The following is a 23590-nucleotide window of genomic DNA, read 5'->3' as shown; positions in this document are numbered from 1 at the left end:
GATGGCCCTCAGTGGGGACCGCTGACACCCTCAGAACCTTGGAGGCTGACTTTGACTGCTCTAGAGACCACTTCAATCCACTCTCAGTACCTGCAGTTCAGGAACTGGGCACCAGAGGGCTCATTAACATGCAAAATACCATAACGAGCCAAGACTCTAGGCATAATTTTCTTTTTCTATAATTCTTCTGTGGTTAATTAGAGAGATTTCAGAATTGAAAAGGTTTCAAGAGTAAATAACAAGAAGAAAGGATTTCTTTTTCTTTCATTTTCTTTTTTTGTCTACTTCATTTGTGTGTCTATCTTCATTGATATCAGCATTTTCCAAATGACACTGAAACTGGACCTCTCCAAACGGAGTGTGACTGTGTAGGGCAGTCAAGACCCTGCATGTCAGACACTCTATGGGCAGGCTTTGTCCCCACCTCCAACCCCGCATATCTCTCATCAGCCACCTGGGACTTACAGCGCCTTTCTTCAAATCGGCCTTTTCTCCGCTACAGTCTGGAGTTGCAGGTTTCAGCCCTTTGACACCAGTTTCCACTTGTTTCGTTTGGGGAATGAACTGCACCCACACACAGAATTTTCTTCATAGCCAAAAAAAAAACCAGACCAAAGGAAGGCACAGTTCAATAGAAAATAAAATACTCTGTTGTAGATGAAGTCCACCTTACCTCCTCTGAAGTCCACTCTCCACAGAGGACAACCTTAGTCCAAAGGAAAACACATTTTTGTGCCAAGCACGCATCCCAGGAACCCCCAAAGCACTCCCTGCCCCACAGTCTGTTTGTTCCTATGTGCTCACAGCGAGTCACACGCTGAAGTCATTAGATCCCTCCATTCACAGAGCGAAGCAAAGAGACAAAGTGCTCTCTTTTTCATAGCCAAATGTGCACTAACCCCAAGGTGTCTGGGTTACGGGAGCATCTTCAAGCAGACTCTGCAACATCCAGACCCACTCATTGCTCCTCCTCCTCCAGCGCTGGACAGCTTGTGTGCAGCCGTCCAGGCTTCCTTTTCTCCCTGAGGGAAAAAAATCAGTTTTCTCCACTGAGATGCTTTGCCCTACCATGCCTGTCCACCAGTTGCGGCTCCAGAACTGCTCCCATCAGCCCGGGGTCACGTTTCCCAGTCCCACATTGGGGCTACAGCTATGCCTCGGAATCTGGGAGGCAGTGGGCACCTCTGTGTGGGCATCAGCCCCTGAACGATGATGTTAGGCAGAGGTTGAAACATATGTAGAAAAGACCTCGCTGTAATAAATGCGTCAGAAATCTTCATTTTCAAAACTTAGATGCTTTTCTGTAAATTGTCATAATTTTTTTGCATATGTCCTGGACAAGGAGCAGACAGCTAAGGACACTTTGTCTCCCTCTGGCTGTTTTCCTCTGGAGTCTTGCCTTGAGGCACAATGGCTGAGGAGAACTTGTTCATGAAACATGAGGCAAAGAGGATGTGAAGCGTACATCTGTCTCCACCTACTCTTACTGAGATAAGCTGTGACCACACATTTCTTCAACAGTTCTTGAAATAGTGTTGAGTTCTTGAATTCTCTTCCAAGTTTCAAGCGAATTTTGATAGAGAATCCTGATGTACTTGGAGGGTGCTGCCCTTGACGACCAGGTATACTTAGCTTTGCTGCCCACCAGTGCCGCTGACCATGGGATGCCGGCTACCTCTCCCCAGAATAGGCCAAAGTCTGCTCCACCGATGACCTGCAGTTCTCTACTCTCCTTTCTCCCTCTCCTCAGGAGCTCACACCCCACCATTTCAGGGTCACAGCAGCCAGTCTTCACGTCCCTGAGCAGCTTTGCTTACTTGCAAGTATCAGATCTGGGTTTGCATGGCCCTTGGTGGCTCAACTGGCAGCTGTGTTATGAAGCTTTCCCAAAACTGCCTGGACTGTTTGCATCCTGCGGCATTGCCCTTCCAGACAATGCCGGGTCATTAAAGTCCCCATGGAGGACCAGGCTTCTACATCCAGAGGCTTCCTTGGGGTGCTTAGAAAAGACTACGCCAACTCCCCCACCCTGACAGTGGCTTCCTTATCTCCCACCACAACAGCACCGTTACTGCCAACCTTGCCACGCTGTGGTGGTGGCAATCCGTGGCTGGCACAAAGGCACCGAACCTGTCTGCAGGGCTGTCTGGAGTGTCTGTCCCACACTGGCTCGGAATGGGGATGGCTTTCCTGTGCAGTACCTGCCTGCTACATGTAGCTGTGTGTGAGAGCCTTGGCATCTCACAAAAACTACAGACCTCTGCTGGGACATCAAAGAGAGGAACCGCCTGGAATCTCATGAGGCAACGTGGGGATAAAAACCATCGCTATAGTCGATGGAGATCTAGTCAACCCAACTGACGGAAAAGAGAGAGAAACTGAGCTCTCCCTGTGCTACAGGACACCATTTGGGTTGATGGCAGCATAGGCTGCAAATAAAACAGTAAATAGGGACAGGTACAGTTCTCTTCAACTGTCCTTGGACAACCTCTGGCACTCAGATGTCACCAGGTGTTTCATCAGAACAGCCAGCTCCTGCCCTACATCTTCATTAATTACCATGGCAGCTGAGACAAGGAGCTCACATGCAGGTACCTCTTTAATGCCCGCCTGAAGTGAGGCAAGAGGAGTGCCACCTCCTGTGGGTCTGTGCCAGGCATGGGAGGGAGCTGAGTCCCCTTCCAGTGCTAGCAATAGAAACGCAGGATTAGGTGCCTCCATTGACTCAGCTGAATCCTGTCCCCCACCAGGAGTAAAGGAGGTCCCTGCCTGCCATTGTCTGCATGTCTTGCCTAACAATTAGACAAGAAAGTAGTCTGAGTATCCTGGACAGGTCTTCCAGAGCTGGCACATGTCATGGCTGACAGGAGCTGTCATGGTGTCTGTCTTGGCTTCTCGGGTGGAGAAGGAGGACGTGCTCCCAAGCAAGGCTTCCCTGCTGCACCGTCAGAGGCAAAGGTCATGATGGCTGCCTTCTCCTGGGGATGGCTTCAGGGGTGGGAAGCTGTGTGTGTAGCCAGGGGTACCCTGGGCTGTCCCTCAGAACAGGGTCCCTGCACTCCAGGGAGCCCCCTGTGTGCCGGGGAAGGGACTTTGCCCCCTGCCAGGATCCCCACTCAGCCTGCCCACAGAGCTGCCCATGCTGCTGTGGGGAGAAGGTGTGAGTGGAAGGAGGGATCCCTGGAGGGGTAGAATCATAGACTCATGGAATGGTTAGAGTAGGAAGGGACCTTGAAGATCACCTAGTTCCCACCCCCCTGTCCTGGGCAAGGGCACCTCCATGTACACCATGTTGCTCAAAGCCCTGTCCAACCTGGCCTTGAACATTTCTGGGGATGGGGCATCAAAAACCTGTCTGGGCAACCTTTTCCAGTAAAGAATTTCTTAATAATATCTAATATAAATCTATGCATTTTAAATATAAAATTATTACCCTTCGTCTTATGACTGCACTCCCTGATAAAGAGTCCCTCCAACTTTCCTGTAGGCCCCCTTTAGGTACTGACAGACTGCTGTAAGGTCCCCACAGAACAGGAGTGGTTGGAAGTGATGTCTGGAATTCATCTAGTCCAACCCCTTTCCAGAGCAGGTTCAGCTACAGCAGGTTGCACAGGACGGTGTCCAGGAGGGTTTTGAATGTCTCCAGAGTCAGAGACTCCCCCACCTCTCTGGGCAGTCTGTGCCAGTGCTCTGACACCCTCAAAACAAAGAAGTTGCTCCTCATGTTTCGGTGGAACTCCCTAGCCTGCAAGACTATGATCTAATCGGCATTGCGGAGACATGGTGGGATGGCTCCTATGACTGTAGTGTTGGAATGGATGGGTACAGGCCCTTAAGGAAGGACAAGCAGGGGAGACAAGGAGGGGGTGTCACCCTCTATGTCAAGGACCAGCTGGAGTGCATGGAGCTCTGCCTGGGGACGGATAAGGAGCCGACCGAGAGCTTATAGGTCAAGATTTAAGGGAGGGCACGGAGAGGTGATGTTACAGGGGGGTTCTGCAAGAGGCCACCTGAGCAGGAAGACCGAGTGGATAAGGCCCTCTATAGAACATGAGGAGCAGCCTCATGTTCACAAGCCCTGGTCCTCAGAGGAACTTCAGCCACCCCAATATCTGTTGGAAGGACAGCACACCAGCGCACAGGCAAATCAGGAGCTTCCTGGAACGCATTGACAATAACATCCTTCTCCAAGTGACAGAGGAGCCAACAAAGAGAGGTTCCATGCTGGACTTTGTTCTCACCAACAAAGAGGGGCCAGTGGGGAATGTCATGGTCAAGGCCAGCCTTGGCTGCAGTGACCTTGAGATGGCAGAGTCTGAGATCTTTAAGGTGGCGAGGAGGGCGCACAGTAAGCACGCTACCCTGGACTTCAGGAGAGCAGACTTTGGCCTCTTCAGGGATCTGCTTGCTGGAGTACAGTGGGACAGTGAGCCCTGGAAGGAAGAGGGGCCCAAGAAAGTTGGCTAATATCCAAGGGCTACCTCTGCCATGCTCAGGAGCGATGCATGCCAACAAAGAGGAAGCCAGGCAGAGACACCAGTAAACCTGAGCGGATGACCAAGGAGCTCCTGCTCAATCTCAAAGAGAAAAAGGAAGCCTACAGAGGGTGGAAGCAAGGACAGGTAGTGTGGGAGGAAACAGGGAAATTGTCCGTGCAGCCAGGGATCAGGTTAGCAAAGCTAAAGCCCAGGTGGAGGTGAATCTGGCCAGGGGCATCAGGGGCAACAAGAAAGCCTTCTATAGGTATGTTGGTGACAGAATGAAGACTAGGGAACATGTGGGCCCACTCGGGAAGGAAAGGGGAGACCTGGTCACCTGGGACATGGAGAAGGCTGAGATACTCAACGACGTCTTTGCCTCCGTCTTCCCTGGAAAGGTCTCTAGTACTGGCGTTGTCCTCTCCCAGGCACTTCCCAGCCCTTCCCAGCCCTCCCAGCTCTGCCCACCTCCCCTGCCCTCTCCCCAAGACAGCCTAGCCCAGCAGTCCAGTCTGGGCTGGCCCCACAGCACTGCCCGCCACAGGCTGATGCAGAGCTCTGGGCACTCACCGCACAGCCCCAGCTCCTCCCAAGGGCACAGAAGCTCCTGGGGGGCAGACAAGGAGGTCAGCCTGCCCATCAGCCCCCGGGCTCATGCTGGCACCGAGGGAAGGAGGAAAAAGAGGCTGGTCACTCTCTGCCTCTCCGGAATTCATATTGTGCGTGATCCCCAGCCCTGACTGAATTTGCCCCCTTCTCTCCCCAGTCAGCCCCACACCCCAGGACAGCACAGCAGTCCTGGCCCTGGAGTTCCCTCAGGCAGCTCCTGCGTCTCCCCAGTCTCCCCTCCCTGTGCCTGCTGAGTCGCTCATGACTCCCTTGGCACTGCAGAATCCTTGTGTGTGGACACAGTGATTCAGGGCTTTATTTTGGTGGACTTCACCTTTGAGGCTGTTTCACCTTCTGAGTCTCCATCCGTTCTAGCCCAAGGGCACGTGTTGAGTCCCTAATCCCGCCTCTCCTCCCCCTTCCAATGCATTTCCAGAATGTCTGGCATATGCCGTCAGTCCTGTCATGTGTGAAGAAGAGTGAGGAGATAATGGGAGCTCATGGACCGTCTCCCATGCCATTGGACACCAAAAAGAGCACTTTTAAATGCAGAACATTTGGTGCAGTGGAACCCAATAGTACCATAAGCTTAGCTCCAAAAACACTGAGAACACAAGGAGAAGACACTCCTTAAAAGACCAGTTCCTTGACGATGTTTTTGGAAGGAACTTTGGAGGAATAGCCCATCCTTCAGGCACTGCACTTGGGAGATGCCCTTTTATTGAAGAGCAATTATCTAACAGGCCACACCTGACACAGTGTTGTGCAAGGATCAGACACAGTAGGATGGAGCCTCAAGACAAGCAGCGTAAACTCAGAAAATTATCTATAAGTTGGATTATCACAAGAGTTAAAAGAAGACTCACGACCTAAGATAAACTGTGGGCAATGTGCAGAGAAGGGGAGGCAGGTTAGTGTCAGTGAAAAACTTTCCATTGAGCCTGTTTCTGTAGGGCATCCTTGAGCTCCTGGTTCCTCATGCTGTAGATGAGGGGGTTCACTGTTGGAGGCACCACCGAGTACAAAAAGGACACCAACAGGTCCAGGGATGTGGAGGAGATGGAGGGGGGCTGCAGGTAGGCAAATATGCCAGTGCTGACAAGCAGGGAGACCACGGCCAGGTGAGGGAGGCACGTGGAAAAGGCTTTGTGCCTTCCCTGCTCCGAGGGGATCCTCAGCACTGCCCCGAAGATCTGCACATAGGACAGCACAATGAAAACAAAACACCCAAAGACTAAACAGGCACTAATCACAAGAAGCCCAACTTCCCTGAGGTAGTCTGAATGTGAGCAGGAGAGCTTGAGGATGTGGGGGATTTCACAGAAGAACTGGTCCAGGGCATTGCCCTGGCAGAGGGGCAGTGAAAATGTATTGGCTGTGTGCAGCACAGCATAAAGAAACCCACTGCCCCAGACAGCTGCTGCCATGCGGACACAAGCTCTGCTGCCCAGGAGGGTCCCGTAGTGCAGTGGATGGCAGATGGCAACGTAGCGGTCATAGGCCATGACTGTGAGGAGGAAATACTCTGCTGATATAAAGGCGAGAAAGAAAAAGACCTGCGCAGTACATCCTGTATAGGAGATGGCCCTGGTGTCCCAGAGAGAATTGGCCATGGCTTTGGGGAGAGTGGTGGAGATGGAGCCCAGGTCGAGGAGGGAGAGGTTGAGGAGGAAGAAGTACATGGGGGTGTGGAGGCGGTGGTCGCAGGCGATGGCGGTGATGATGAGACCGTTTCCCAGGAGGGCAGCCAGGTAGATGCCCAGGAAGAGCCAGAAGGTCAAGAGCTGTAGCTCCCGTGTGTCTGCGAATGCCAGGAGGAGGAAGTAGGTGATGGAGCTGCTGTTGGACATTTGCTGCCTCTGAGCATTGGGCACTGTCCAAAAAAGAAAAGGCAGTTCAAAGATAGTGAAGACTTTTCTAAGAAAAAAAACTGCTCTGTATCTCTCTGAAGCTTCAGAGACTGCCTTTCCTTCTTAAAGACGATCTTTGGCACGTCCCTCATTTAAACTCTGCTTTGTGATGGCTGAGGGCGCCCCAGGGAGCAGAAAACTCTGCTGTGAGCTCTGGAGGGGTCAGTCATACCCTGCAGAAATAGGCAAATAGGAACATGGCGTGATCTCAGATTAATCAACTCATAATGTCAAAGAGATTTTCACAGAATCATAGAATCATAGAATTGCTGAGGTGTGAAGGGATCTTTAAGATCATCAAATCCAACCATTAACCTTCCCTGACAAAACCACTTCTAAAGCATGTCCCCAAGTACCACAGCTACCCCTTATTAAAAAGTTCCAGAGGTGGTGAATACACCACCTCCCTGGGAAGCCTATTCCAATGTTTAATAGCACATTCAGTGAAAAAGTGTTTCCTAATATTCAATCTAAACTTCCCCTGACATAACTTAAACCCATTTCCTCTCGTCCTATCACTTGTCACCACGGAGAAGAGGTCAGCCCCCACCTCTCTACAACCTCCTTTCAGGTAGTTGTATAGGGTGATAAGGTCTCCCCTCAGCCTCCTCTTCTGCAGGCTGAACAACCCCAGTTCCCTCAGTCGTTCCTCATAAGATTTGTCCTCCAGACCCTTCTGTATTTTCAGCATTGTTTCTCCCCGTCCACCTGACTGCAGAGCACAGCTGTGGGGATTTTGTTTTGTTTGTACTGTTCTTGTTTCCCCAATGCTCCCAAGGAGTGTTTTATGGCAGAAATTGTTGGACTTTCTGCCGTACTCCATGTGAAGCCTTGTGGGTTCTGAGAGGCCGAGGGGCTGTCCCTTAGTGTGGGCTGAGGGCAGTCGGTCTGTCCAGCAGCCCTGCTCTCAGCTGCCCTGTGCTGGCACCTCTTGGAGCTGGATGATGATGGACTCAGCTGTTCCCCTGAGAAGGAACTGGCCACTGCTGGGACCAGAGGAATGCAGTTTCCATGTGCCACACTCCAAACCCCTCAGCCCGTCTCATTGTACCTGAGGAGTATCTCAGCCCTCCCCTCCCAGACAGGGACACAGAGGACTCCCTGCAGCTGCCTGCGCCAAGACGCCCGGCAGCATTGCCATGACCTGAGCACTGAGGGGTGTCCTCCATGGGGCTGCTGGATAACACAGAGATGCCACAGGAACGCTGTGCCCATCAGGAGAGCAGCTGCAGCCTAGCACGAGCCCCTCCGAGAAGGAGTTGAATGTCCTATGGGTGGGGTGTCTGGAAGGGAGAATTGGGTCATTTGTTTTGCCCTGAGCCCACAGATTATGAGGGGACTGTATGGACGTATCGTCATGTCAGGAGCCAGAGGGTTGGTCTGTTAACTGCAGCTTAGCCCCAGCCCTCATCCCAGCAAGTCAAGTGCTGACAAGAAGGGGAGCAGACAGAGGAGGGGAAAACTGGAGAAACGCCCCAGTGCTGCTGCTGAGGGCGTCAGAAAGGGACAGGCGGTCGGGGATTGAGTCATTTCCCCTCTGCAAGGGTGAGGCCGCTGGGCAGGTGCCCCATGGCCATCAGGGCAGAGGCTGGGCTGGGTAGGAGAGGAGAGCAGGGGGTGGCTCCGGGGAAGGCGTCTGCCCTGAAGGGGCTGGACGGGAGGTGCCGGAATCCCCCCTGCCCGGGCATTTCTCTGTCCCCATGTCTCCTCACTGCCAGTGCTCCCAGACCCCATCCCACACTGTGTCCAGCTCTGGCCCGCAGACCCCTCCTGTCAGCCGGGAACTGCCCAGGGGCATCTCGGGGTGTGCAGGGGGCTCAGGAGCAGCTCAGACAAGTGCTAACGAGAAATGGGGTCTCCATGCCTGCTCCAGAAATGAGAAATCCATTCCCACCTCTCACTGCCCACCCAGCCAGCCAAGAGGGGGCATTTCCAAGCACAGACTCCTTCCCTTTCAGTGAAATGCAGCCCTGATGTCCTTCTTTAGAAGGACCCTCTGCAAATGTCCTGGGGGTGATGGGGAGCTGGGAACAGCCCTGACCCACACAGGTGCCTCTCCACAGCAGAAGGCATCTGCCTTGCTGGCAGTCACTCCTTCCACCCACAGCTTCTCCCCACAGCGCTGTGGGAGCTCCCCGGGCAGGTGAAGAGCTGACCCTGGCAGGCGGTGGAGTCCCTGCCCTGGCACAAATCCCCCTGTGTGCAGGGACCCTGCTGGCAAGTACAGCCCTCCCACCCCTGCCTGCACACCCCTATGCACACCTCCACAGCCATCCCCGGCAGAAGGCAGCTCTCAGGCTCTGTCCCTCTCACCGGGCAGCAGGGAAGCCCTGCTTTGGAGCACATCCTCCTCCTCTACAGCACAGAACTGAGAGAGTCCTCCTACACAGATCCCAGCCGCTGTCAGATGGAGCAGCTTGATGAGATCCCTCCAGGAATTGGAGCTGCATTGCCCGGCATCCAGAGACTTACCACGCAGAGGGCGTTGAAGATTCCTGCCCCATTGAGCTCTCAGCACCCCCCACTCCTAACTGCCTTTAAGCTCTCTCTGCCTCACAGGTCTCCTCTCCCTGCCTGCAGGCCCTGCTCCTGGACAGAGCTGTCTCTCTGCAGCGCTGCCCGCTTGCCAGGAGCTCCCTCCGTCCCAGCAGCCCGGCCCAGATCAGCAGCAGAGCACCAGCCCACGGTGGCACTGCCTCTGTCCCCTCTGGGCTCCCTGGAAGTGTCCCTGGGTCTCCAGGGGAACCTGCTGGGAAACAGGATAAAGTCATCACTTGTTTTCCTCCCTCAGCTGGGGAGAAACACTTCTGTCCAGGAGTTTCAATTCTCAATCAGAGACAAGTTGAGGTCCAAGAATACCTTTTTTTCTTTTTTTATTAGACAGGATACCACAACAATGCCAGGGAGCAATCTCCTTTTCCTGTTTAGAGGGAAAAGATTCTGATGAGCCAATGGAGACTTCTCAGCCTGGGTTTGTAATCCCTGGTGAGTCAAGAGGTGTTAGCTCCATCCCATGCCCACCACAAACCCCTAGGAGGTTGCATTCTTCTGGCCTCACTTCACAAGGGCACAAAAGCGGCTCCTGCATGTGAGCTCCTGGTCTCAGCTCTCCTGTGAAGTAATGGAGAGGGAGGGCAGGAGGAAGATGTTCGGACACAGACACCTGGAGACTTCTTTGGTGGCAGGGGTGAACAAGAGGCATGCTGAGAACTGCCAGCTCTGGTGGAGCAATTCAGAGAGAAGGGGCAGCATCTGGGGGCATCTTGGTGGAGGCTGGTGGGAAATCCCTTTGTCCAACTTCAATGACACAAGGTGTCCACGTGGAGGACAAGTTGCCCCTGTAACTCTTCCTTCTGCCCAGGGCAGCCCGTAGAGGGATTCAGCTGACCAAATGGAGTCACGTGGCATAGGCAGAGCTCAGTCTCTCTCTTTCTCTTCTCCATCAGCTGTCTTTTCCACATGTCCCCAGAGTATGATGGCAGTTGTCTCACGTGCATCCCTTCATTGCCTGACCTAATTCAGGGCAGGGGAACCTCAATTTAGTTTACAGATTCCGTCCTGGAATGCTCGAGGAGGTGCCAGGGCTCTCCAGCACAATTGCATGCGCCTGACAGGGACAGCAGAGGTCCTGTACAGGAGCCCCGTCCCCACCCAGACTGGCTGTGTGACAGGCATCACCCAGAGCATCTCAGACAGAGTGGGTGCCTTTGGACCAGTGACTGAATCTCACCACTGCAGTGGCACAAGCTCTATCCCTTTTTCTCTTCCATAAAAATTGGCCAGCACCTGAACAGCAAGCACATCACACCAGGATCTCCTCTCGTGTTCCTTCACTCTCAAACTATGCTGGTTCTTCTCTCCTGATTTTTTCAGCCATCCCCTTGACAATACAATCATGGATCAGGCCAATGATTTTCACAGTGAGCCTGAATCACAGCATGTCCACACCAAGGACATTTGCAACATCATCTTGTTCATCTTGAGACCAGCTTCATCCCCACCGCAGAGCTTGCTCCCTTTGTGTGCACCTCATTTCTTCTTCACACTGCCATCTGCCATCCACTCCAGCATGTCTCTGCTCTGAAGCAAAGCCTTTGCACAGCTGAGGTCTTGGGGCCTTGGAAGCAGGTTTCCCTCTTGTGAGTCTGCGCTCAGCCCAAGTGTGCCAGAGCTGAGGTGCTGCAGCCCAGCCATGCCCCAGGGCCTTCAGGCTGGGCACAGAGAGAAGGGTCTGGAGCTGTGTGTGCCATCTCTTCATTGCACTTGCAGGGAAGAAGAGCTGAGGGGTGTTCGGACATCTGCCACGACGGGGGTGCTGTGATGCGTGGGTTCAGGATGATCAGGAGGGCAGAACTTTTTAGAGAGGCTTGCCCTCGTTGTGAAGGACCTGCTTAGATTTGTGGAGCTCCTCTAGGTGATAACTCCTTTGTGTAAGGGTCAGAAAAGAGACTAGCGAGGGTTACATTGTCGTGGGAGACAATGAACCTATTTATAAAACCTTGTGAACTTTAATTGCCCTGGCATTCACTGGAAGGGGACCACAACTGCATGCAAACTGTCCTGGAGGCTTCTCGAGAATATTGATCAAGACACAGCTAAGGATCCCAGTTTCTATAGCACAGCTGCCAGATTGGCCAACAACAGTAATACTCATCTGCACCTGTTAATTTCAAAGAAGGTAGAGCTGGACATGGATGTGACAAGAATGTCAGCTTTGGCTATCGTGTCCATGAAATAGTGGGGTCTGCCCTCCCAAAGGGAAGGAGAATAGAAGAGTGTAGGTCTAGACCTCGGAGGAGCTAGTCTGTCTTGTGACTTTAGGTGGGGAGCCTATGTGACCAGCACAGAAGGGCAGCAGAGCAGAGCTCAGTATACCTCATCTGCAAGGACAGCATCTGTCAAGTAGGAGAGTGTAGTCATACCAATAGTCAGAAAAAACAAGCCCATCTGTCAGGAGAGGAGCTTGGGGAGACAGGAAATTCATGGGGAAGCTCCATAGAGAAAATGAAGCATGCGAGATGTGGATGCACGTGTTAAAACAAAGGAAGAATTCAGAAATACAGTTGGTTTTAGAAAAGTCACAGGTCCTATAGAGCTGACAGTTGCACGGAAGTTCAAGGGCACAAGCATGAGCTGTCACTGCTCCAGGAACTTTTAAAGAAGAACTGAACATAATGTGCGGCCGCTGTTGAATTCAGTAAGAGCATGTGTAAATAGATCTCAGATTTTCTGTGTTCTCTTCTCTCCTCCTTCTTCACCAGCAAGGCCTCCCAGTTCCATGTGCCTAAGAGGCAAAACCCCACGCAAAAGCCAGCAGTGGATGGAGATCAAGTCTGCGGGTACTTAGCTAAGGCCAAGCCTTAGTAGTCCATTGGAGCAGATGGGATGAATCTAAAGATGTTGGGAGAGCAGCCCAATGTCACAAGAGGGCTGCTGTGATACATTTTGGAAGGTCATCATGACTGAAGAATCCACATGCATTGTAGGGACGTCTCAGGCATTGGCAAAGAATCAGAAAACCACAGTGCTGGCAGGAAGGAAGCAGGCACAGGCGTAGGAGTGTGTAGCTGTGGTGGGGATGGCCAAGGGCCTTGCTGGGGCTTTGACAACCCAACAGAACTGAGACCCTTCTCTGCTTAGCTATGGCTTCTGTCTCTTTCACTGTGCGCCATGAGAGGACACCAGATTCTGACAACTCTGGTGCATTTTTTCTCCTCGCCTGCCCTCCACAGAGCCTGGGACTTGCAGTACTGCTGATCTGCACCTGGTGTTACATAGTCCCACATTGCATTGCCCCCAGGAAGTGCCCAGAGTGTTTGGACAATTTGCAAGAGGCAAAGGATACCCCTCCGCAGGGGATGGGGCTCTGGGCTTGACCACTCTGCTTGGTGAAGCACATCAAGGGCTTTCACAGGGGTCTTCACCTTTAAATTTCCTCCTGTACCATGTGCCTGCAACTTCCTGCTTTACCAGTCCCCAGAGACAGGTGCTTTGTCTGCTCCTTCCCTCCATGGTCTCTTCAGTGTGGGACATCAGCAGGGCCTGCTAACACCCTCAGAAACCTGCAGGTTTGCTTCTTTTACTTCCCCAGAAGCTTGGTCAGTTTTCAGGAGCTGCAGTTCAGGAACTCGGCACCAGAGGGCTCATTCCCACACAAAACACCTGAAGGAACCAAGTCTGGGCATTAATTTCCTTTAGTCTTCTGTTCTGATGTGGCTTACTAGACAGATTTCAGGGGTGCAGTCACAGTGAAAAGATGTCAAAGCAGAGAGACAAAGCGAATAAAATGTTTGATTTTAACTAACCAGTTTTGCATTAATGCCAATGTTTTGTCTTATAGGAATGTCTTCAAGTAGACTCTGCACCATCTAGACCGACATGGATGGACTGGCACAGGCCCTGCAACATCCCTTGCAGTAGGAACCCCCCTCTGCTAGGCTGATGCATGCATCCAAGATGCAAACCTCTGCAGCGCCCACTTGTCACAGGCCTCCAGGCAGAGGGTGACGCATTCCCCATGACCCTCCAAGCCTCCATCAGCTCTTTTTGCTTTTGCTCCCCAGCCCTGAAACTCTCCAGCCCATGGGAGCTTTGGCTTTGACACCCTCCCTCCATGCAGGGCCAAGGGTTCTCAATTCCTCCTTGGCAGCTGCCCCTGCTTCCACCTCCTGCCGGCTGCCTTTGGGCCCTGGCGCTCACTCACTTTAAACCAGCAGCCTCCTCAGAGGGGTGTTTCTCTTCATAGCTATTCAGATAGACCATTCCTGTCCTTGGAGGAGGCTGTCCTGCACGGCCTATCAGATTTCCTGAGCTCCTTCACCCTTCAGAGCTGCTTCCCAGGGCACTGCTTGAATCAGTCTCCCAAGCACGTGAAGTGTTCTCCTCTGGAGTCCACCCATCTGTGCTCCACTGCTGGCCTTCCTCACTCCTCTTTGGCGTGTGAAACCCCACTATTTCCTGGTCATGACATCCAGGGCTGACACTGGTGATCACATCCTGACCAGCTCTTCCTTGTTGGCCAGTACAGGGCCAGGTGAGCATGGCCCTTCCTGGCCCACCTGACAGCTGTGTTAAGAAGTCATCCCAAGATTCTCCAGACTGTTGGCACCCTGTTGCTTTGCCTGGCCAGTGAATTCCAGGACACTTACAGGTCCCCATGGAACCTGCTCATGAACCTGGAGACTTCTCCGGGTTGTTGTCAGAAGAGGTTTTCTGCCTCCTCTCCCTGATCAAGGAGTGGATAACTGCCAAGACAGTGTCACCTGGACTGACTTTTCCTCCCATCATCTCTCACACCAGCTTCCTCAACATATTGCCTGTCTCGTAGAGGTGCTCCATAGATATGAGCTGCTCCTTCACAAAGAGGGCATCCCCCCATCTCATCCTCTCTGCCACTCCCTCTAGCAGAGCCTGTACCTTTCCATTGCAGCACCCCAGCTCAGCAAGCTCTCACACCACATCTCATTTCACCCCAAAACATCACCATGCTGTGACGAGACATGAGGCTCCTCCTGGCAGTGCACATTTGGGCTGCAGCCCCTCAGCTGTGGCACCAAGTTTCAGCGCAGGGAAACCTGAGCGCTGGTGCTGACCTGAAGACCCATTGTGCACCAAGCAGTTGGTGCTGCACTGCGCTGGGCTGCATGTACGGCATGGCCTTCACACCTGCACTGTGCTGCACAGGGCTTGTGGCCGCAGGACAACCTCAGCAGTGTATTGGCACACAAGAGCCTGCAGGGAGGTCCCACTCTGTACTGGACAATACGCCTCCTGCGTGGCCTGGCCTGTCTGCAACGCTGCAGCAAGAAGTTGTCATGAAAACATCATTGCTGTTTAACTGCAGAGATGAGGAATAGCGTTGTTACCTTGTAGGAAACTCCTACAGTAGCTTGACTGACCAAAACAGGAGACTGTCTTCTATCGAGAGGGTCTGCATGGTTTGCTGCATTCAGGGCAAAGCCCATTCTCTGCGACACCTCCTGGGGTTCGTACCGTCTAAAAGGAAACAAGATTGCCTCTGTGATATTGCCCTCATGGACAGCAGTTTGAAAGATCCCTTAAGGAATCTCAGTTCCTTTTTTACTGGGATCATCACAGACCAGAACCTCCTGGTGAGAAAACCACTGTCTCAGCACCCTTGGATGCAAACCTTCTGGTCCCACGGACTGGTAAGGGTGGAGTTGGCTCAAGAACACCTGGCTTGGTCTCCATCCTCTGCAGATTGTTCTAGGTGAACCTGCTTTGCAAGGGGAGTTGGACTAGATGATCTCCAAAGGTCCCTTCCAACCCCTACCATTCTGTGATTTGTCCTCAAGATTCCTGCCTCAAAGCCCAGAGGCTTTGGAGACTTCGCTGGTGGTAACCACTGCAAAGAGGACATTAAGTACCTCAGATCTAACTGCACCCACTCTTACTGAATTCAGCAGTGGTCCTACTTTAGATTTTTTTCTTCTGTAACTGTTCCTAAAGAACCAAAAGCTCATCTTGCTGCCATGGAATTCCTTTTTGAATCATAGAAAAGCATCACAGAATTCTCCAGGTTTGAAGAGATCTTTAATATCATCAAGTCCGATTATGAACCTAATACTGCCAAAACCACCACTAAACCATGTCCCTAAGCACTGCATCTACCCATTTTTTTATATACCCCCAGGGATGGTGATTCCAGCACTGGTTGGGCAGCACACACCTTAACAGGAGAAGGAAAAGCTGTACGCGCAAGCCAAGCGAAAAGAGCAAGCAGAGCATGCCCCATTCCCGGGGGTGAGCAGTTGTTTAGCCACTTGCTGGGGGACAGAGCCTCAGCACGCGTAACGCCGGCTTGGGAAGACAAACCCCACAACAACGAACAGCACCCCTGCCTCCTGCATTTGCCCGGTTTCCATTGATGAGCACGACCCCCTTTGGTATGGAAGAGCCCTTTGGGCAGCGGAGGTCAGCTGTCCCGGCTCTCTTCCCTCCCATTTTCCTGCCCCACTCCCCCCCAAAGCCTACTGACTTTTGTGGGAGGTGCTGGAGAGAGAAAGCCTTGGTGCTGCGCGAGCAGTGTTCAGCGACAGCCAGAAACCTGGTGTGGTCCCAGCACCGGTTCAGCCACCAATGCAAAGCACAGCCCTCTATGGGGGCTGCTGCAAAGACAGTGAACTGCATCCCAGCCAGACCCGGTGCAGTTACGCCTGGTCAGAAGAGGTGTGTGGGTCTGGTCTGAGGGCAGGGACAGGGGAAAGGAGAAAACACAGTGAGGACAAAGAGCAAAAAGGGCATAAAGGGGAATTTCTAATGAGTTAAAGGGAGGAAAAAACTTGCCACGCTACTGGATCAGTGCCAGCTCAGGAGAAATTGATGATCGATGTCATCCAACTGTCAAGTTGTCCCTGCTCAGACCAGACCGTGGTGCTAGAGACCTCCAGAGGTCCAATCCAACCCGGACCCTGTAGGGGGAAGGGGCTTGGTGGTGGAGGCAGGGGTGGTAGCCACTGTGGTGGAAGCATTGCTGGCCTTTATAGTCTGTGGTTGCGCTGTCCTCAGGATCACACAGTGAAGGAGCTCATCCTCAAATGGAGGCTCTGCTCCATGGGCACCAGCAGTCAAACCATCACAGGGATAGCACAGAGAATTCCTCAGAAACACTGCTGGGCATTCTAAAAGCACAGCCTAATAAGGGTTGGAAAAGGCATTGTGGTGGTGCAACCCCCCGCCTGCTTCCTGGACCACTTGGTCCTCGGTGCGATTCCCCCTCCCTGGGCCACATACACACCTTGGACAAGTCAGGCATGGATTGTGAAAGGCAGCGGAGATCGACCACCTCTTGACAGCCTAGAACACCTGTACCTGAATCGTGGCCCAAAAGGCAGTGGACCAGAGCGTTCAGGCACCCCTGACGTCCCTAGCTCCTGCTTCCCCCGTTGCTTGGGATTGGTAATGACAATTAACCTCCCCCTGACAGCTTAGCACATCTGTATGTGTGCTGTGGCCCAAAGAGAGGGGGGTAGCAGAACTTCAAAGTCTAGCAAGTTTTGAGCTTGCGTGACTGGTGGAAAGCACAGAATATTTCATTGTGCAAATCGGGCAGAAACGGAAAAGTAGCTGACAAAAGTCAATTATCTCGGACCCTATAAACAGCGACTCAAATCGAGACCCTTTCAGCTCTTCTGGATCGCTCCAGGCTGTGATGGGTACCTGCCTGCAGTCGGGACACCTCTCAGGGAGTTTAAAGACCATCTGATGACAAAGCCAATGAAGGGCCAGGGTGAAGTCAAACTTCTTGAGTTATCGCCTGTTGAGGAATGACAATGCATTGTATTTATTCTAAACTTGAGAAGAGGGAAATTGTAACTATAGGATAGCCTCTTTCATCCACCTCTCTTGTTAGCTATGCATTTGAATATACACATTTGCCTTCACGAGTGTGAGTATCTATATATTTCACTGGATGCAAATATTTCTGCCTCTGTGTGTGTGTGTTTTTCCTTTTGGGCATGTCCAGGAACTCCTTGTTCATCCATGCAGGCCTCCTGGCTTTTCTGCCTGCCGCCTTCTTTGTAGGGATGCATCGCTCCTGGGCTTGGAGAAGGTGATCCTTGAATATTAACCAGCTTTCTTGGGCCATTCTTCCCTCCAGTGCTTCCTTCCATTGCACCATACCAAGCAGATTCTTCAAGAGGCCAAGATCAGCTCTCCTAAAGTCCAGGGTGGTCAGCTTGCTGCACACCTTCCTCGCTGCCTTGAGGATCTCCAACTCCACCATTTCATGGTCACTGCAGCCCAGGCTACCCTTGAGATTGACACTGCCTATCAGCCCCTCCTTGTTGGTAAGGACAAGGTCCAGCATAGCTCCTCTCCTCGTTGGCTCCTCTACCACTTGGAGAAGGAAGTTGTCATCAATACAATTTAAGAACCTCCGGGAATGCCTTTGCGCTGCTGTGTTACCCTTCCAACAGATGTTGGGGTGATTGAAGTCACCCATGAGGACCAGGGCCTGCGAACACGATGCCCGCCACCCCTATCTGTCTATAGAGGGCCTCATCCGTTCAGTCTTCCTGCTCAGGTAGTCTGTAGCAGACCCCCACTATAAAGTCCCCTGCTCCTGATTGCCCTTTAATCCTTACCCATAGGCTCTCCGTCAGCTCTTGGTGTCTCAAGGCTGTCTGGGGTGTGTGTCACACTCTCGCTTGGAATGGGGATGGCTTTCCGTTAGAGGGCCATCGCTGCCCCTGCCCAATGCATGTAGCTGTGTGCCAGAGCCTCGGCCCCTCACCTAACTCCACAGGCCTGTGTTTGTCCTTCAAAGGAATAACTGCCCCAAACTGGATGAGGTAATGTGAGAATGGTCTTGGCACATCCATCATTATGGCCACTGGAGATCTAGTAAACCTGGCTGAGGAAACTGAGGCTGAGGGAACCTGAGCTCTCCCTGTGGTACTTTACTCCATTTCATCAGGGGCATCCCTGCACAGGCTGCCCAGAACATAACCAACAGAGACAGTTTCTGTCCTCCTAAAAGCAGGCATCTGATGGCATTTCATTTGGCCAAAGATTCCCCACCAGCCTCGAAGACGGTGCCCCCAGATGCTGCCCTGTCTCTCAGCATTGCTGCACTGGAGCTTGCAGCCAGCTCCAGGGATCTCGGACCACCCCTGGAACTTCAGGTCTCCCCAGGTCTGTGCACCTGATCACATTCATCCTGGTCCCCATCTCTGTTAATTAGCATGGGAGCTGAGCCAAGGAGCTCCCATGCAGGTGTCTATCATGTGCCCCCCTGGCCGGAGGCCAGAGGAATCCCACCTCCTGTGGCTCTTGTGCCACCATAAACCACCTTGATCCAACCCTTTCCCTTCCTTTGGTCCTTTCCTAGACACCCCATGGCAAGTCTTGCACAGGCCCCAAATGCACTTTCTGGCTTCCCATCATGAGTCTCTGCCCCCGAGGTAGAAACCGCCATCGTCAGGTGGGGAGGTCATCCTGGCAGGCTTTCCCATTGACCCACTTGGTGCATCGTTCCCACAGACCTGTTTGATCTTCCTTTGAATTAATGTTTTTCCTGTTGGGTTTTTGAATTGTTCCTCTGAAAAGATGGCAATTCATGTTCTAGAAATGGCAGTTCCTTCTTTTTTATGGCAGGGTGTGGGACAAGGCCAGCTTAAAATGCCTGCATGGTGTAGGTAGGTATTTACAGCTTGTGGAGAAGGAGTTGGGAATATCAGAATCCAAGAATCATAGAATGGTTTGGGTTGGAAGGGAACTAAAAGATCACTTAGTCCAACCCCCCCTTCCATGGACAGGGACATCTTTCACTAGTTCAGGTTGCTTAAAACTTCTGTCCTCGGACACTTCCAGGAATGTGGCATCCACAGCTTCTCTGGGGTACCTCTTCCAGTGTCTTGCCACCTTCACTGCAAACTCTTTCTTCCTTATAGCCAATGTAATCTACCCTCTTTTAGTTGAAAGCCATTGCCCCTTCTCCTGCTCCTACAGGCCTTGGTACAAAGTCAGTCTGTCTTTCTTGGTCTATAACCACTATGTTTTCATCTGCAAACCCCGTGGAGAGTGCCCAGAGATCCCCCAAGATGGGGTTTGGAGGCCTGAAGCACATGACCATAGAGGCTGAGGGCCGTGGGCTGACTGGTGTGGAGACTAAGGACAGGATAGGAGTAGCCTATCCTTGCAGGGTGCTTGCAGGGGTGGTTTCAGAGCTGGTGGAGCTTTTCTTCCTGGTGCAAAACAGCATGAGGAAGAAATAATGGCACAAAGTCCAGACTGGACACGAGGAGGAAGACATTTCCCTCCAAGGGCAGTGCTGTGCCCTAACACATAACCCAGAAGGAGTCTGGATGAGCCCAAGGCTTGGTGTTTCAGGGAAGAGCCCGGGAGGACAGAGAGACAGCAGTGAAGGAAGCTGAGAGCAAGGTGGGGCAGCCGGGGTGATGGCTACAGCCTGCAGGGAAAGAGGCACCAGTGAGGCGACACCGTAGGACAGCCTGTGGTGGAGATGACAGGGGGATGTGGCAAAGCTGGAAGAAGCCCCCTGACACAGCCAACCTCTTCATGTCTCTGGTCATGGCTGCTGTCTCTGCCACTCATCCCCGTGGGACCCATTAACACCACAAGAAACTTTGGAGTTTGGATCTGACTTTGAGTCGCTGAGAGGTTTCTTCAGGTTCCTCTCAGGTCTGAGGTTGATGGACTCAGCACCAAACCCACCACAGGGGTCGTTAAAGTGCAGTGGGCTGGTGCTGTGCTGCTGATCTGGGCTGGGCTGCTGGGACGGAGGGAGCTGCCAACAAGTGGTCTGAGCTGCAGAGAGACAGCTCTGCGCAGGAGCAGCTCCTCTGCACAGCGCAGCAGGGCTGAGGGCAGTGCCAGGGGACCTCAGGGAGATGAGCGAGGCAGAGAGAGAGCTTCAAGGTTGTCAGGACTGGGAGGAGGAGTGAGAGCTCACTGGAGGAGAAATCTTGGCAGAGCTGCACAGGGTGAGTCTGTGGGTGCAGGGCAGTGCCGGTGGAGCTGCTGGAGGCATCTCCTAATGCTGGAATAACCCACAGCTTGTGGGATCTGTAAGGGGGGATGGAGGGCTCTTGTTGGGAGATGTGAATATGTGTGAAGGTGGGTGTGCAGGCAGGGGTGGGCAGGGCTGTCCTTGCCAGCAGGGTCCCTGCACCCCGGGGGCTGTGTGCCGGGGCAGAGACTCTGCCGCCTGCCAGGGTCAGCTCTCCGCCTGCCCGGGGAGCTCCCACGGCGCTGTGGGGAGAAGCTGTGGGTGGAAGGAGTGACCCCCAGCACAGTAACGTAGGGATGAGCAGGTCAGGGCATGGTGCTTCTGCTCTCAAGAGAGTGCAGCATGGGTCAGCTCTACCTCATGCCATTTTTCAGAGGACCTCTGGGGCAGCACACCGACTCAGCAGCATCTTCCCCTTTGCAGCCACATCAGGTTTGCTGTGAACTGGTCTTTAGCCCCCGCACACTCAGAGATGCCCCTGGGCAGCACCCCGTCCCTGGGAGGTGTTTGCAGGCAGAGGTGGGCGCACAGCAGTGGGACGGGGTTTGTGAGCACTGAGCAGGAGCTGAGCCAGGGACAGGGAGACGGCTGCCGGCAGCAGAGACACGGGCAGGGAGTGAGAGGGAGCTGCTGCCTGAAACACTGGCCAGGGGGATGTGGGCACGTCCGTGCTGTCCCTGCAGCACAGGCACCTTCCCCTGGGCAGCTCCTGCCTGGTCTCCATTCCCAGCCTGGGCACAGCTCTGCCCTCCAGCCCACGGGGTCTCGGGCACGCATTGTCCCTGCAGCAGCCAGAGCCCAGCAAAGGAGGAACCCCGGATTGCCATCTGCTTTGCATGTCCCTCCTCCTTTGTCAGGAGTGTTGTGGCACTTCCCTGCCGTCCCCTCCTGCCTGAGCTGCCCTTGTTCTCACCGTTGGATAAACTGAGTCAGTGCAGGGGGTGGGGGTTGCGGGTGGCAGATTCGGCCCCCGTTCAGATGCCGACCCTTTGAGTCCTGCTCTGCAGTCATGTCTAAGGGAGCAACGCACCCAGGTCTTCTCCAGGCAACTTCAGGACATTAACTATTTCCCTGGGGAGTCCTGCGGGGCAGCAGGGTGCTCTCCAGAAGGGCTCAGCTCTCCCATAGTCTCTCTGTGCTCCCTCGGATCCACATGGAGAAGACATCTCAGTGCTCAGGCCATGGAAATGCTGCTGGGCAGCTGTACGTGGGCAGCTGCAATGATCCCTCCTGGTCCCAGTCGGGGAGGAAAGAGATGAGGAAAGGCAATGAGTCTGTATATCTGCCCTTTGAACCTGGATTCCTCTCCTCTTCGCAGTGTCCTGATTATTTTGATGGGAACACCCGAGAGGGATCCTCCTCCAGCTGCAAGCTGCCAGCACAGGGCAGCGGAGAAGAGGGCTGATGGGCAGAACAGGTCTCCTCTGTCGGCACTTAGGGATCATCCCTTTGCCTCTCAGGACCCACAAGACTTCACCTGTAGTGCATTAGAAATGTCAGTGATTTCAGCCATCCCAAACCCCTCAGAAATGTGGCAGGTGCAACCAGAACAAAATAAAGAAAACAAAATCCCCTCTCCTCTGCTGTGCAGTTGGGCAAATTTCAGACAACAATGTATAAAAGCTCTTTGATATAGCACGATTACATTTAATTGGAGATCGCCCTGCTGCCCTAGTTCCCTCTTTCTGCACAACAAGGAGTAATTCTTGGGAGCCCATTGCAGAGTCCCGGCTCCCAGTGGCAGCCTCAGCCAGCAAAACCCAGAGCTCAAGTGAGGGAGATGCAGAGAGGTGCTCCTGGACAGAAAGTCTGAACGTGGGGCTGCAAAGAGACGTGCAATACACTTTGCTGGGAGAAGTCTGGTCTGACTCAGTACTGCCTTTTCCTCCTTAACAGATAACCACAGTTAATAATAACAGATACCCGGAGGAAGCACATGTCCAACAGCAGCTCCATCACCCACTTCCTCCTCCTGGCATTCGCAGACACACGGGAGCTGCAGCTCTTGACCTTCTGGCTCTTCCTGGGCATCTACCTGGCTGCCCTCCTGGGAAACGGCCTCATCATCACCACCATCGCCTGCGACCACCGCCTCCACACACCCATGTATTTCTTCCTCCTAAACCTCTCCTTCATAGACCTGGGCTGCATCTCCACCACTCTCCCCAAAGCCATGGCCAATTCCCTCTGGGACACCAGGGCCATCTCCTACGAGGGGTGTGCTGCACAGGTCTTTGTCTTTTTCATTTCAGCAGAGTTTTATCTTCTTGCTGTCATGGCCTATGACCACTACGTTGCCATCTGCCAACCCTTGCACTACGGGACCCTCCTGGGCAGCAGAGCTTGTGTCCGCATGGCAGCAGCTGTCTGGGGCAGTGTTTTTCTCTATGCTGTGCTGCATACAGCCAATACATTTTCACTGCCCCTCTGCCAGGGCAATGCCCTGGACCAGTTCTTCTGTGAAGTCCCCCACATCCTCAAGCTCTCCTGCTCAGATGCTTTCCTCAGGGAAGCTGGGCTCCTTCTAGTTAGTGCCTGTTTAGCCTTTGGGTGTTTTGTTTTCATTGTGCTGTCCTATGTGCAGATCTTCAGGGTGGTGCTGAGGATCCCCTCGGAGCAGGGAAGGCACAAAGCCTTTTCCACGTGCCTCCCTCACCTGGCCGTGGTCTCCCTGTTTGTCAGCACTGGTATGTTTGCCAACCTCAAGCCTCCCTCCATCTCCTTGCCATCTCTGGATCTGTTGGTGTCATTTCTGTACTCGGTGGTGCCTCCAGCAGTCAACCCCCTCATCTACAGCATGAGGAACCAGGAGCTCAAAGATCCCATTCAGAAACTGATTTCATGGTCACCTTCGAAGTATCAGTAAAGTTACCATCTCTCCACAGATGACTCAAAGGATGTTCTACACCAGTCCTGAGCTTTCTTTGTTCTCTTCATTATTATATTCATGGGCGCTTTTTTTATTATTTTTTTTTATTTGCATCTTCCTGCTGGGGTGTTTGGTTTCCTTCCACTTCTACAGGGGCATTAACCCACTATCTCTCAAATTGTGCCTCTATAACGGTGCCTAACACTGGGTCAGAACTGAAAATCTCACA

The 23590-nt window shown here is 53.0% G+C and overlaps 2 protein-coding genes across 2 annotated transcripts; one reads left to right on the top strand and one right to left on the bottom strand.

The window, feature by feature from the left end:
* Positions 1 to 6004: 6004 nt before the first annotated feature.
* Positions 6005 to 6937, bottom strand: LOC309684220 (olfactory receptor 14A16-like; the record flags this gene model as incomplete). Its single annotated transcript, XM_082500159.1, has 1 exon — positions 6005 to 6937. One exon carries the CDS (start codon positions 6935 to 6937, stop codon positions 6005 to 6007), a length of 933 nt encoding a protein of 310 aa, XP_082356285.1.
* Positions 6938 to 22428: 15491 nt separating this feature from the next.
* LOC309684219 (olfactory receptor 14C36-like) lies at positions 22429 to 23358 on the top strand (the record flags this gene model as incomplete). Its single annotated transcript, XM_082500158.1, has 1 exon — positions 22429 to 23358. The coding sequence occupies one exon, from the start codon at positions 22429 to 22431 to the stop codon at positions 23356 to 23358; it is 930 nt and encodes a 309-aa protein (XP_082356284.1).
* Positions 23359 to 23590: the final 232 nt, after the last annotated feature.

Source organism: Vanellus vanellus (genome assembly GCF_965231255.1).
Source record: "Vanellus vanellus genome assembly, contig: HAP1_SCAFFOLD_45, whole genome shotgun sequence".
Lineage (NCBI taxonomy): Eukaryota > Metazoa > Chordata > Aves > Charadriiformes > Charadriidae > Vanellus > Vanellus vanellus.
The sequence above is the reverse complement of the archived record's forward strand: the minus strand, read 5'-3'. Positions and strand labels throughout refer to the sequence as shown.